The 15995-nt window shown below is 39.2% G+C and overlaps 1 protein-coding gene across 1 annotated transcript in view; it reads left to right on the forward strand.

Annotated features, from left to right (window-relative positions):
• The window catches only part of CD96 (CD96 molecule), a 99664-nt gene continuing 85576 nt past the window's right edge, over nt 1908–15995 (forward strand). The window contains exons 1-2 of the mRNA XM_005674903.3: nt 1908–2416; nt 4362–4718. Of these exons, the coding sequence (XP_005674960.2) occupies nt 2356–2416; nt 4362–4718 (418 nt within the window). The 5' untranslated portion in view covers nt 1908–2355. The remainder of the gene's footprint in view (nt 2417–4361; nt 4719–15995) is intronic.

The raw sequence follows: 15995 nt of genomic DNA on the forward strand, positions 1-15995 counted from the left end.
TTCCTATCACCGGGCTAGCAGTGTTGGTCTGCGGGGCGTTGCTGCCACCTGCTGCATGCAAACAGCCATGGAGGGGCTGGTGCGGGGCCGGTGCGGGGCTGGCAACTGCAGGATGCCAGGTGTGCACAGTTAATGTTCTGTGGGAGTCCGAAATTTTTCTTCTCTTAGAGCCTGGTTGAGTCTCAAAGAAAAATCTGTCCAATCTGTTGACTCTGGGCCACAGAAGGATAAAACAACACCCAGGAGGGAGCTTTGCCCTGTAGCCGCTATATGGGGACCCTGGGCATCCCAACCCCAGTGAGAGGCAAAGATTTCAGGAAAAGTGAGTCTGTAGCTCTGGAAAATAAGTGAGAATTCCCCTTTTTCTGAATCTGAGGGTTTTTTTTTTTTTTGAACAGTTCCTTCACTTTACAACATTAAGAGATAGGAGACCTCTAGAAACTTTAAGGGGAGGATATTTTTCTTAGAGAATTCAATAAATTTAGATTCTTATTGGCATCCAGTTAGGTAGATTTCTCTTAATATGAAAAGTAGAGTAGGTACCTGAAATCCCTCCCCAGGTTTGTAATGTGTCTCAGTTTAATAGGGACACTAACCTACAGATCAGGGTCTTCGTACTGTATCTTCTGGCCTGTTTTTGCTACTATACTCCATCATTGTGATTTACTGGAATTTCTAGGAGAAAAGGGGCAGAGATGAAGGCATCAAGATCAGTGATATTTCTTCCTGCCTTTCATTCAAAGACTTTGAACTCCCTATCCCTCCCTGAAAATACCTGTCAGCCCCACTTGACCCAACAACTCCAGGGACCTGAGACTTACCGAGGAGTTGAGAGTGGGGAGTAAGAATAAAGTCTGGGAGTCCTGGACTAGGAAATCAGTTACTATTGTCTGGCCTTTGCAGGAAACATCATTGGCTGAGTAGTAATAAGTAAGTACGACAGTTGTCATAGCAAATGTTTGTAGTGGTGCTGTAGAGGGTAGCTTGGACGTCCAGGAAGACAGTAGCCCTATTTCATCATGTGAAAAATCTCTTCTCCCAGGTAATTCCTGGATGGCAGGAGTGATGCTTTATATCTTAGCATCATCCATATCCCCCTAAATCCTTGTGTGGGACAGATCAGTACATGCATAATATGATACTTGATGACAACCTGGTCAGAATTATCTCCACCTGACCTCAAAAGAGAAACCATCTTAAGAACACAACTCAGCCCCCTCATTTGTCTTTAGGCTTGCGGGGTGTTTCCTATATTTCAGTAATCAGATTAGGGTCACAGAATATTTCACCAATTGTTCATAAGATGGTATATATTTATTTTTATTCTAGGTTCATTAAACTTATTCTGTAATTCCAGCCTAACATTTCTGAATGTTGGAAGGTAAAGACATCCTATTTTACCCCAAGCTAGAAACCCAGTACAGTTGTATCTGGCAGGGAACAGTCATCATGTCCTTCTGTGAATAACCAGACATTTTTACCAAGGAGTCATTTCCCTGAAATCTAGTCTCCGTCCTCTGTAAATGGAAGTTAGTGGGTGGATGTTAACAGGCCTGGGAGCCAGCTGAGGTGGGAGATACTCGGCCTTTAGACTCTGATTGTTTTCTCTGTTTCTGTATGGTGTTTGCTGAAGCACAGACATGCTTTTCTGTTATCATCAAAGCAGACCTCCTGCCCTCATGGTGAGAGACTTTCCTCCCTGACCACCAGCCTAATCTGGATGGAGTGGAAAAGGAGCCTTCACTTCTACACCTTCAGGGAATGTGGGTTTCCCTGAATGAAAGGAGATGTTAAAATTCCATTTCCTAGCAGGAGCTGACCTCTGTTACTTTTCAGATTTTATTAAAATTAAATGTGTTAATTCTTTGTCCTTTCACCCTGAAGTAATTCTGGAAAGAAAACATATTTTAAAATTGAACAGAAAGACTATTATGAAAGACAGTGAGCTCACATTTGTTAAACGACTTTGTGCTCTTGCAAAGAAATGCATGAAAAGCGCATTATGAACTGCTCTGCACGATTTCCTTTGTTTGGATTTTAGAAGCAGTTTGACTGGCACAGAGATCCTGAAGGAGAGAATCTTTGGATACTGAAAATGCTTTTAACGAAGGTGATGCACAAGACTTCAGAGAACAATTTCAACATTGTTCTGTTGAAGGTTATACTTAGCTGTGAACCACATTACTTTCCTGTTGACGTTTCATTTCCTGGGGTCTTGCCAAATGATAGACACAGGCGTGTGGTGGGTGTGGGGTTTTTCAGCACGAATAGGGTGGCTGGAGTTTTCTTAGTTAAAGGTGTCTATTGACTTCCGTGATCATTATGAAAATGCTGGTGTGAGGCCTTCAGGAGACCATGGAGAAGAAATGGGCATACTGTGCTGTCTATTCCATCATCCAGATGCATTTGGTCAGGGGTAAGGCTTCTGGTTGTCCTTTCTTGTCATGCTGGCTGCTTTAGGGAGGGAACGGGGCCTCTGTTCATTGAAAATGCTTTGTGACTACTGCTGGAATTGATCACCAAAGGCAGATTGTTAGTAAAGTTTTCAGTTATGTACTTAAGTGGCAACTCTCAGAGAGATGTAAGGATCTAGAAATGATTACAGATGAGCACTAAAAACAAGAAAGGAATGGGTACTGTGTGCCACTGCTCTGAGACATTTTCACCCATTTCTTCCTAAGAGGGTCTCTGGAGTAACTGGAAAACTATGCTTCTTGAAAATGAAATGCTGTCCAAGTGGTTGTCAGAAAAACTCCGGAATACTAAAAAAAAAGAAAAAGAAAAAAAATCACAATGCCATCAAGGCTCAGAGCTTCTTGCTCAACTTGTTCTCTCTCTCAAATACTTTCTCTTTTGGATTTAGCAAGCATTTCTCCTCCAAATACTCAGATCTTTGGGAGTTGAACATATGCTGAATTTTAATGAGGCATGTATAGGTATGGATCTGGAAGACAAAGTAGACTCCTCTTGACAGCGGGGACCAGCGCCTAAAGGGCCTGTTTAAAATAGCAGGAAGAAAGATCCATTCTGCAATCCATAACATGAGGGCATTACTGTGAGCCTGAGTGTCTTAAGAATTAACTGTGCTTTTCAGATACAGCTACAAAGATTTTAAAGAGGATTTATAAATCAAAGGAGACATTGGAATATAATGCTTTAGATAGGATAAGAGGTGTATTATTAGGCAAAGCCGAGCTCACAGGCAGCTACATTAAACCGCACTAACCTCTGCCTTCCCAAACTTCTGCATCCATAAAAGTGTAGTAATTCCCATTTGTCAAGTACCTTTGAGAGCCTGGTTTTTTCTCAGTTGCTTGTCATCTTTTTATCTTTTTCCTTTGTGAGGTTCAGTGGTACTTGTCACAATAATATATCATTCCTGAAACAGTATTCCATGTTAATTCTAAAACTGAGACCTACACTATGGAAGGCATGTCAAAGGCTTAGCATATCTGAAGTGTCTTGTACCATTTGGTCAAAGAACTGATGAGAGGGAATCCTTCATGTCTAGTAACTCAGTGTTGATTATAGATGATGCTGCTCAATGGTTTATTTTTAGTGGAAACCTCTACCACTGTTTTTCCCCTTTTTACCTCAGAAATCCTAACTATAGGGAAATGATGGCCCTTTTGACTCTCTTATATTGAATGTCAAATTTCTTACTCTTCTCAACCAATTTGGAAGGGAGTTTGGAGGTCCTGAAGGTTATAGAAAGAGCACAGACCCTAGACAGCTGAATTCATGTTCTTTCACTGAAGTGTGACTGTAAGTAAATCACTTAATTTATCTGTGCCTTGGTTTCCTCTTTGATGAATAGTGTTAACAGCATTACACTTTGATGTGTGTGGAGAATTAAACAAGATAACCTATATGTAAAAGCCACCTGTAAACATGTATTTTTTAATTGTTGTATGCTCATTAGTTACTTTTCAGCTTCAGAAAATAATATTTGGTGTTATTGTGTGTTATGTGCTGTTAACTCATAAACAAAAAAGCCAGTTATATTCATTGCAGGAATAGCTGTTATAATAAATTTACTAGTGGGCTTCAATCTTTAAATAAGCTTAATTTTTTTCACAGGTATTCAGAGACCTTAAGTTGTGTTTTGGACAGACCAATAGACCAAGAGATATTCAAAATTTACTAATTTCCTCTAGTGTCTTTAAGCAAATGTCTTCCATTTGTGTTTGAGTTTTATGCTTCTCTCTCTGAATCTGGTCCAAGTTCCCTCCAAATGCTAAGGCAGCCAGGAAAGAAAGTTCCAGCTGCTCCCTCAGTTCACCAGAGAAACCAAGGTCTTTCACCAAAGAATCCCTCTCTGTGAATCATGCAAACTGATGGCTCACACCCTTCCTTTTCAGGAGTAGTGGAAGAAACATTCGGTGCAGAAGAACACATTTACGCTTTGCCTGGCTCTGATGTCAACCTGACCTGCCAAGCACAGAAGAAAGGCTTGTTGGTACAGATGCAGTGGTCCAAGGTCACTGAGAAGGTGGACTTGCTGGCAGTTTATCATCCCCAATATGGCTTCTACTGTGGTAGCAAGAGTCCCTGTAGGTCACTGGTGGCTTTCAGAGAACCTCCTGGGAATGTGTTTGAGTGGACTCTGTACTTGAGGAATGTTTCCTCCTCGATCACCGGGAAGTATGAGTGTAGCTTCACTCTGTATCCAGAGGGCATTCAGACAAAAATCTACAGCCTAAAGATCCAGACAAATGGTAAGTATGACTGCAAGTGGGAAGGAAGCATGTGTTGAAAGCATTGAGCTTTCAACAAACATGTATTCTGAGCCAGCCATGTGCCAGGCATAGTGTCTAAGTACAGAAAGGTTGAGTGGAAAGAGGTATTGCCTGGAAATGAAGACAGAAATTGATCAAATAATGCCATGAATAAATGTTAAATTGAAGCAGTGATAAGTCATAAAGGCTACAGTGGCTTTGTGAGAGTATGTGACAGAAGCCAGGGAAATGGGAGAAAGTGGCACCTGAGCTGAGGTCTGAAGACTGTGTGGATATTAACACTATTTGGGAGGTGGGAGATTTATGATGGACCCAGAGGCAGGAAACTGCTCTTGTGAAGGGCTGTGCAGTGTTTGAGGACATGGGGAAATGAGAGTAGGACTGCAGTGCAGAATGAAGGGATGAAGTGGGAGATACAGTAAGGGCAGATCATACTGAACCTTGTCAACCGTGTTCAAGGCTTTGGTATTTATCTAAGCACCTTGGGAAGACATTGAAGTATTTTCATCCAAAGGATGACATGACATTTAAAGCCTGATTGAATTTGTGTTATGAAAAGATGGTGCTGGCTTCACCAGCACCAGTATGACAATGAAGTGAAAGGGGATGAGAAGAAAAGGTGGAGAGAACTTAGGGAACACCCCCAGTAATGCAGAGGAGATAGAGTGGTTGTTTGGATAGATATAGAAAGACGATGACAAATTTGATACTTTGGGCATTAAACAGGTAGGACTTGGTCATAGAGTGGATCTAGGACAATGGCAGTGTGAGTGAAGGAGAGAGAAAACGTGTGTGTGTCTGGCATGTACACCTGAATGGTGGTGCCATTCACTGAGATGGGAGACTAAGGAATCAGGGCAGAATTGTGGGGGGAATTTACCAAAGTGGCTTTGGATATATTTCTTACAAGGCAGGGGAAAGTACCAAGAGGCTGCTGAATGTGTAGCATTCACTCATACTTGCTTTATAGGGCCACCTTTGGAGGCAGGACTCCTAGGTTGAAGTTCTAATTCCTTTCTGGCTGGAACTGAATTTCACCTGGGGATTGGCATGTACGTTCTCTGAGCCCATCTGGAAAATGATGATAATAATGGCTACCCTAAATTAGTTGGTCCTAAAGTAAATGATCTCTATACTAGTGGAAAAAATGAAAATGAAAGTCAACAAATGGAAAATGCATACGAAATGGAATGATTTTAACTTAGGGGCAAGGTGAACTGGTAGTATAAGAAAACAACAACAACAACAACAAAAACTAACTCACAAAGGCCATGCTTAAAGAAGGCAAGGAGCTGCCCAGGCCAAACACCACATATGGATTTATTATCTCCTCTCCACTTCTCATCAGGAGAGAAGACCATGGGGTTGGCAGTCCAGCTGCAGAGCAGGACCTCCTCTACCTCTGCCTTAACAGCGCCCCCATTCCCGTTGCTGTTTTCCAGGAAAACTACTTCATCTGGGGATGGATTGGGGTGATGAGGTAGAATGAAGAGAAATGAGAAGACCTGTATAGAGTTTACCTGCATAATATATATTTTGGAGTCAGATAGTCTGGATTTGAATGTTGGCTCTGTCATTCATTATATATTTCATCTTTATCATATTATTCTAAGTCCCTAAGTTTCTGTTTCCTGATGTAACCAGTACAGATAATTATAGGACCTCCTTCATAGGTACCATGATTCTGATGATTAGATGAGGTAATCGCTATAAAGCACTTAGCATAGTTCCTGCCAAAGAGTACGAGTCTGGAAAGTGGTAGTTTTCATTATGAATAGTAAATACAATCATAATGAGTGAACTCTATTTCTCAAGTCTTATTTAAAAAATGAGTCCATCCCCCTCTCTTTTTGTATTTGCCTAATATGGGTAGCTCAGATGGTAAAGCGCTTGCCTGCAATGCAGGAGACCTGGGTTCGATCCCTGGGTTGGGAAGAGCCTCTGGAGAAGGAAATGGCAACCCACTCCAGTACTCTTGCCTAGAAAATTCCATGGACAGAGGAGCCTGGTAGACTACAGTCCATGGGGTCACAAAGAGTCAGACAGGACTGAACGACTTCACTTTCTTTCTTTTTCTTTAATATGGAGCCCAACAGAACATTTGCCACACTTTACCACAAGTACATGTTGAACTTCACTTTAGACAAAGATTTTTTTATCTTCTTAAAACTGTAAACTATGCTGCTACGTATCTGATAGCCTAATGTTTATTCCATGGAGAATTGACAACACAGATAGGAAACAGGAGGTGGGAATGGCTCGACATAAAGACAGCCAATGGAGAAGAGATACTGTGTCATTCAGAAAGGAGAGTGGTGTTGCCTTTGAGGGAAAATGTATTTCTTAAACGGCCAAGCTTCTAGCTGCTAACAACAGCAAATCACTGGGGAGACAGAAGTCATGTATACATGCTTTGTGCTTGTCAGTTCCCAATCGTCTGATTATAACTTTGCTGTTCATCAGCTGGACCAGAGGAGAGAAAAACGCCATCAGTGTTAAAGAAACGTTCTGGTGCTATATATTTGGGTATAAAGGGAGAAAAAAAGAAAGAGAAAGAACTTTTTCACCATGCAGTGATCAAAGATGCATGTGCTCAGTCCCTCAGTTGTGTCTGACTCTTTTCAACTCCATGGACTATAGCCCACCAGGCTCCTCTGTCCATGGGATTTCCCAGGCAAAAATACTAGAGTGGGTTGCCATTTCCTCCTCCAGGGGATCTCCCCAACCCAGGGCTTGAAGCAGTTGTCTCTTACATCTCCTGCGTTGGCAAGGAGGCTTTTTACCACTAGTGCCACCTGATCAAAGATGTGAGCCTGGTATAAACCTAAGGGATAGATACTTAGATGGGGCCTCTTGTCATTCAAAAGCCCTGTCAAGTTCCCCCAGCGATATATTTTCCCCCTTAATTCTTTTGATCTTCACTCACTTCTCCTCTCACTTGTACCACTTCCCTCTCACATCCCTGGGAGATCTTCAACAGGTTGGTTGGGTCGGCAAGCACACATGAGTACAAGTCTGTGCGGTAGGTGAACAAATACAAATTGAAGTGGTGTGTAAGAATCTAAATATGAAAATGCTGAGGGACCAGAGGTGATTGTGACCTCTTTCCGTTTCCTCTCTGTCATTTTGCGGGGTCAGTCTCTTCCCCGTCTGTTCACAAAACAATGTAAAGCCTGCCCACCTGCCCACGTTCCTGGAGCCTTTGAGGGAAAGTGCTTTGAGGGAAAAGCTGAGAAGGGCCTCTTCTAACTGTACCTTGTTCCTTTGTATGAACTAGTGCTCCGAGGCTGTGGAAGAAGGCAGAAATTTTACACACAGTTTGACATTTGCTTCTTTTTTCATTTTCATTTGACAGAATTTCCTTGTAGATTAGCATTTGATTTATTCCAAGAAATGCAATTCTGAGTCAAGCCTTGGGTGATTGTAATCCAGGTTTCCTTCATTTGATGCTACTGGATCACACAGTGCTTCACACTATTAAGACTTTGATGCGTTTAAAATATGCTGTTGTTAGGACTAGTTATAAAACATACACATGTGGCTTTAATTTCCCAGATTACAGCCACAGCCTTGGCGGCAGGGTGGGGGGGTGGGGAGCAGTGTCCATATTTTTAGAAGCATAGTAGGAGAAAAAGGAGGAATGGTAGGAGGAGGAGGAGGTGTGGGAATAAAGTAGTATAGACTGTAATAACAGAGGGGTAGTACTGGTAATAGAAAGAAATAATCTTGATAATATAATCTTGAAACTCTTAGTCTAACTGCATGCTGTTACCCTGCCTAAAGGCATGATTCATTCTTCGACCTTTTCTCCCCAGTTTCATCGAGATGTAACTGACATATAACATCGTATTCACTTCACATATACAACATGATGATCTTATGTGTGTGTGTGTATGTGTGAAGTAATCATCACAGTAAGTTCAGTTAACATCCATCACCTCACACAGTTACAATTTTCTTTTTTTTTTATGATGAGGACCTTTAAGATGTACTTTCTTTAGCAACTTTTAAACATGAAGTATGGTGTTTCACTTTAATCACTATGCTCTACATAATATCTGCAGAATTTATCCATCTTATAACTGGAACTTTATACCTTTTTATCATCTTCATTCATTTTGCCCACTTCCCACCCCCTGCCTCTGACCAGTGTATTCTCTTTTAATCTGAAGGCTGTCTGACATTTCTTATTTTTCTTTGCCAATGCATCTGTTGAGCAAATTTGATTATTTGTCTTGTATAATTACCCACAGCCTGGATTTTGCTTTTACATCTCATGGTATCTCCATGTTCTTCTTTCATCTTTTAGTTAGGTATGCATATTTGACCACATTTATTTTTATCTTCTGGTAAGAATATTTCATAGGTGATGGTGTGTAGTTACATCAGCACTACATGATGTCCGGTTGTGTGATGTTAACAGCATTGATGGGTACTGCCTTAGATCCATTCATTTTTTATTGGCAGCCAGATAGTGATGTTCTAATTTTTCATTCCTTCATTTATCAGCTGAAATGTTCTTATAAAGAGGAACTTCCTCTCATGAACCAATTGTTTATTAGATATACAATTTGTTTAAAAAAAAAAAACACAGAATAGACACTTGATTCTTTCCCTTTACTTACCAGTTTTAAAAATGAGTTTGTTCACTAGCATTCTTAGGTGACAAGTATTCATGTTCAGTATCAAGAATCTATATGAACTTAAGCATATTAGTGAATTTTAATTCATTATAGTTATTATCTTTATTAGGCTGAAAATATACTATACATAAAATCTGTTAACCCTTTGTGATATAAATTGCAAATACTTTCTCAGTTTTTCATCTATCCATACCTTCTTATGGTATTGTTTCCAGTGCAGCATAATTCTTACCTTTTGAAATAAAATCTATCACTTTTTCCTTGATGGTTCTAATTTTGAGTCATACTTAAGAAAAATTTTCCCCATTCCTAGATTATACAGAAATTCACTCTTACTTCTAACACTTCCATGTTTTTTAAGTTAGTATTTAAACTTTCGATGTTAAGTTTCTAGTATTAAATATATCAAACTATATTTTTATTATTTCTAGTACCTTTTTTGTATTTCCTACTTTTTTTCCTCTCTGTGGTTCAGTTTGGAAATTTTCTATTGACCTATTTTCCAATTAACAAATAGTGGTTTTCTTGATATACAGTAATTTTTCAGTCTCATCAAATTCATTCTTAATTTCTGATATTATATTTAAAGTTATTGCCTTTGATAGAGTTTTAATTATTTGATGAACTTGTTCATCTTTTCATCTATTCCCTTCATCTTTTTCTGCATTCTTGAATATGTTAAAAAGTTATTTTAATATCCTTATTGTTAACTCCAATGTTTCTATTTTTCTATGTATGCCATTTGTTATATGTATTACATAAATAAAGAAGACATATTGTGTTGTTAATGACAATAATAACAAAAGGAAGGGATGTGCTGGAGTAAGTTGTGAAAAAAGAGAAAAAGTAGAGAAAAAACAGACACATGAACAACCTCATATAATAGACCCAAAGAACAGTGCTATAATTAATGATTTGAAGAATTTCATGTTCTTAAAAAAAACTGAGAAGAAAAAAAGAAAATATATACAAAACCGTATATAGACCCATATATTTACCATTTCATATTCTCTTCATTTCATCCCATGGAGAGAAGTTACTATTTGGTATCATTTCCTTTCAGCCTGAGGGACATAGTTTAGAATTTCATATAAGAAAAATCTACTTGCCATGAATTGTTTTGTCTTTTTTTTCTCATTTTTATTTTTGAACGTTAGTTTCACTGAGTGCAAAATTCTTAGTGGACTGTTTTTTCTTTCAATATTTTGAACATGTCTCTGATCTTCATTTTTTCCAGTGAGACGTGAACCATTGATTCTGTTATTGGTCCCTGCACGTGATAAATTTGAGATTTTTTCCTTGCTGATTGCTTTCATAATTTTCTCTTTGTTTTGGCTTTTGATTATGATATGCTTAGGTGGGTATTTGGTTATATTTATGTTACTTAGGTTTTATAGTTCTTGAATGTGTAGATTAATTTGGAGAAATTTTTTTAAATCAAATATAAAGTTTTTGGCTTTTGTTTCTTCAAATATTTGTTTGTCCTCCTCTGTTTCATCTCTCCTTCTATGACTTTAATTACATGTATGTTAGAACATTTGATTTGTCCTATATGGTTCTGAGACTTCCCTGATGGCTCAGAGGGTAAAGCATCTGTCTGCAATGCAGGAGACCAGGGTTCGATCCCTGGGCTGGGAAGATCCCATGGAGAAGGAAATGGCAACCCACTCCAGTACTATTGCCTAGAAAATCCCATGGATGGAGGAGCTTGGTAGGCTACAGTCCATGAGGTGACAAAGTTGGACACGACTGAGTGACTTCACAATCAATCACAATATGGTTCTGAAACTCTGTTTTCCTTCAATCTTCTTTCTCTCTCTTCTTCAGATTAGGTAGTTTATATTAATCATTATTTAGGTATGCTTTTTTTCTTTCTTCTGCCATCTCAAATTGGCTGTTGAGAATCTCCAGTGAATTTTTTAATTTTTATTATAGACTTTTAAACTCTAGAATAATCATTTGTTTCTTTTTATCTTCACTAAAATTCCCTATGTATTGAATCATTGTCACCATATTTTGCTTTAATCCTTTGAACATACTTTTAATAGCTGCTTTGAAGTCTGTTAAATTTAATGTATGGTCTACTCAGAATGAATTTCAATGAACCACTTTTTTCTTCAGTATGGGTCACACTTTCTTGTTTCCCTCAAACATCATCATTTTGTTGTTGTTGTTGAAAGCTAAACATTTTAAAAAAAAACATAACATGACAACTCTAGATTCTCTGGGTTTTTAAAATTTTCAGTAACTTGCTCACATTTAAATTGCAAAATCCATCTCTTTTGACCGTACACTTATGGCCACTGATACCTCTGCTTAGCTTTTTACTATAATTCTCATGTCTTTAGTTTTCTTCCAAGGAATTGCCAGTACATTGTCAAATTCCCTTTGTTGGTCCACAAATGAATTTGGCAAAAAATTTTGCTCAAATACCACAAGCCCAATAGGCTTCCACCCTCTACACATAGACGTCTGTATGAAAGGGAGTTGGAGACTGTGTTCAAAGTTGCGACAGTAATACCTCCCTTGGCCTTCACTTTTCACTGAGCTCTCTCAGATCCCCTTACTCATGTATATTTTTCCCAGTCAACTTGGGATGTGTAAAGAATTTATGTCAGCACTTTTATGACTCTCTGATTTCTAGAATCTCTGTTAACTGTCTGTCTCGTCTGCCACTCACCCCACGGGGACTGCACACCCAGACTAACCAAGCCTCAGTCTTTTTCTGTTGCCTACCAAGTTTATCCTTGCTAGCTGACAAAGTGAAAGATTTTCATGCTCATACCTAAGTTAAGTCTGTCCCTTTTGGAAGTAAAGCTGCTGGGTTTTGTAGCCAATTATAAGATGGTGAAATGACCTTTCTCCCCGACCTAGTTGAGAAAAGTGATGCTGCTGCTGCTGTTGAGAAAAGTGATGCTGCTGTTGCTGTTAAGTCACCTCAGTTCAGTTCAGTTCAGTTCAGTCGCTCAGTGGTGTCTGACTCTTTGCGACCCCATGAATCGCAGCACGCCAGGCCTCCCTGTCCATCACCAACTTCTGGAGTTCACTCAGACTCACGTCCATTGAGTCAGTGATGCCATCCAGCCATCTCATCCTCTGTTGTCCCCTTTTCCTCCTGCCCCCAATCCCTCCCAGCAAGAGAGTCTTTTCCAATGAGTCAACTCTTCTCATGAGGTGGCCAAAGTACTGGAGTTTCAGCTTTAGCATCATTCCTTCCAAAGAAATCCCAGGGCTGATCTCCTTCAGAATAGACTGGTTGGATCTCCTTGCTGTCTTCTCCAACACCACAGTTCAAAAGCATCAGTTCTTCGGTGCTCAGCCTTCTTCACAGTCCAACTCTCACATCCATACATGACCACTGGAAAAACCATAACCTTGACTAGACGGACCTTGGTCGGCAAAGTAATGTCTCTGCTTTTGAATATGCTGTCTAGGTTGGTCATAACTTTTCTTCCAAGGAGTGAAAGTGAAAGTAAAATCGCTCAGTCGTGTCCGACTCTTTGCGACCCCATGGACTGTAGCCTACCAAGCTCCTCCCTCCATGGGATTCTCCAGGCAAGAATACTGGAGTGGGTTGCCATTTGCTTCTCCAGGGGATCTTCCCAACCCAGGGATCAAACTCAGGTCTCCAGCATTCCAGGCAGATGCTTTAACCTCTGAGCCACCAGGGAAGCTCGTCTTTTAATTTCATGGCTGCAGTCACCATCTGCAGTGATTTTGGAGCCCAGAAAAATAAAGTCTGACACTGTTTCCACTGTTTCCCCATCTATTTCCCATGAAGTGATGGGACCAGATGCCATGATCTTCGTTTTATGAATGTTGAGCTTTAAGCCAACTTTTTCACTCTCCTCTTTCACTTTCATCAAGAGGCTTTTTAGTTCCTCTTCACTTTCTGCCATAAGAGTGGTGTCATCTGCATATCTGAGGTTATTGATATTTCTTCCGGTAATCTTGATTCCAGCTTGTGCTTTTTACAGCCCAGCATTTCTCATGATGTACTCTGCATATAAGTTAAATAAGCAGGGTGACAATATACAGCCTTGACATACTCCTTTTCCTATTTGGAACCAGTCTGTTGTTCCATGTCCAGTTCTAACTGTTGCTTCCTGGCCTGCCTACAGATTTCTCAAGCGGCAGGTCAGGTGGTCTGGTATTCCCATCTCTCTTAGAATTTTCCACAATTTATTGTGAGCCACACAGTCAAAGGTTTTGGCATAGTCAATAAAGCAGAAATAGATTTTTTTCTGGAACTCTCTTGCTTTTTCCATGATGCAGCAGATGTTGGCAATTTGATCTCTGGTTCCTCTGCCTTTTCTAAAACCAGCTTGAACATCAGAAAGTTCACAGTTCACATATTGTTGAAGCCTGGCTTGGAGAATTTTGAGCATTACTTTACTAGTGTGTGAGATGAGTGCAATTGTTTGGTAGTTTGAACATTCTTTGGCATTGCCTTTCTTTGGGATTGGAATGAAAACTGACCTTTTCCAGTCCTGTGGCCACTGCTGAGTTTTCCAAATTTGCTGGCAAATTGAGTGCAGCACTTTTACAGCATCACCTTTCAGGATTTGAAATAGCTCCACTGGAATTCCATCACCTCCACTAGCTTTGTTCGTACTGATGCTTTCTAAGGCCCACTTGACTTCACTTTCCAGGATGTCTGGCTCTAGATGAGTGATCACACCATCGACTCAGTCATGTTCAACTCTGTGCGACCCCATAGACGGCAGCCCACCAGGCTCCCCCATCCCTGGGATTCTCCAGGCAAGAACACTGGAGTGGGTTGCCATTTCCTTCTCCAATGCATGAAAGTGAAAAGTGAAAGTGAAGTCGCTCATTCGTGTCCGATTCTTCGTGACCCCATGGACTGCTGCCCACCAGGCTCCTCCATCCATGGGATTTTCTAGACAAGAGTACTGAAGTGGGTTGTCATTGCCTTCTCCAGAGAAAGGTGATGGAAGGATCGCAAAGCAAGCAGGCTGAAGACTCCTACTGTTCTTACTGAAGCTCTGGTGGCTTGTCAAGAAGAAATATTTATCAATTAACTGTTTGTCTTTGGTCAATTTCCAGGGCCCTGAAAATGGTGATTTTTAACACACTTGCTCAGTTTTATATGTATCTTTTTTTCACTGACCTCTTCATGCTCCTGAAACAAGAAGTCCCTCAATACCCACCCAACCCTGTTTTTGACACTTATATCGTATCTTCATTTAAAAATATATATTCATTACTACTCACTTATAACAATTATTTATTCTTCGTGCTAGAGGTAAATACATATTCAACACTTACCCTCAGTCTTTATGTAAATATCTCTTCAGTTTGAAGTATATTCTGTTGGAGAATATTCAGCAAATGCTCATGGTGCAGCATTCCCTGAGCTCTTGTGTGAGCTCTTAATAAGTTTTATTTTTATACTCTTCATGTTAAAGATTGAATATAATGTCCTTAACTCACATATTCTTTCCGTGAGTATATTACATATGTTGTGTGTAAGTTGTTGCTTAGTCATGTCCAGCTCTTTGCAAGCCCATGGACTGTAGCCTGCCACACCTCTCTGTCCACTGAATTCTCCAGGCAAGAATACTGGAGTGGGTTGCCATTCCCTTCTCCAAGGAATCTTCCTGACTCAGGGATTGAACCTGGGTCTCCAGCATTGCAGGGAGATTCTTTACCATCTGAGCCACCAGGGAAGCCCATTAAATGTTACAATATTATTTTCTGGCATAAAGAATTACTGTCCAAAAATTAATAACAATTTGATTTTCTTTCCCCAGAACTAATTTTGTTTAACATTTTTTATAAAAATATGCTTAGTATCTATTCTGTATTTTCCTACTTTTGCAGTATTATCTTTTAATATATATTTTCAAGTCATTTTAAGAAATTGTAAAAAAAAAAAAAAAGAAATTGTACTAGAGTTATAATTTCCAGTGTTTTTCTATTGTTTATTTCTTTGAGTATTGTTTATTCTCCATCTTCTTGCCTATCTCTTTCTTTGAATCTCTTTTACCTCTTTTTGCTTATAAAATCCATTATTTATTAATATTTCACTTAAAAATTTCCTTCATTCTATTTTTAAAATTTCTTTTAATGCATTAACTTTTGTATTAATACATTCTTGGTTTTTTTTTCTAGTTTGCTCTTAATTTCTGAAATGATTTTAGAAACTTATTTCCAACCCTTTCCTGAATTTTCTCACTTATCTTCTATAGAATTTCTTCTCTCCAAATGACTTATTTAGCAGTCTTTCTAAAACTTATCATAGCTTATATAATTATATTTCTTTTAGTTCATTTTGAATAATTGGGTTATAGTTTTTATTTATTTTGAAGCCATGTCTTTCTAATATGCTGTTATTATTGTAGGAATATTACTTTGCTCTCTATTCTCTTTTTTTCTTATGGTATCTTTATATGTGATTCCAACCCACTTTTTTATATTGCTCTAAATATGTTTGTTAAATAGATTTTTACTTTTATCACAGAAGAGTACACCAGGCCATCTTTTCTAGAGTCTTCAGTGTCTCTAGAGCTCTCTCTTCTGTTATTTTCAAAATAAATTATATGCCATTGTACTTTGTAAGATGCACTTCTTTTCCTCCTTTCCCTCACTT

Source organism: Capra hircus, chromosome 1 (assembly GCF_001704415.2).
Source record: "Capra hircus breed San Clemente chromosome 1, ASM170441v1, whole genome shotgun sequence".
In the NCBI taxonomy this organism is placed as follows: Eukaryota; Metazoa; Chordata; class Mammalia; order Artiodactyla; family Bovidae; genus Capra; species Capra hircus.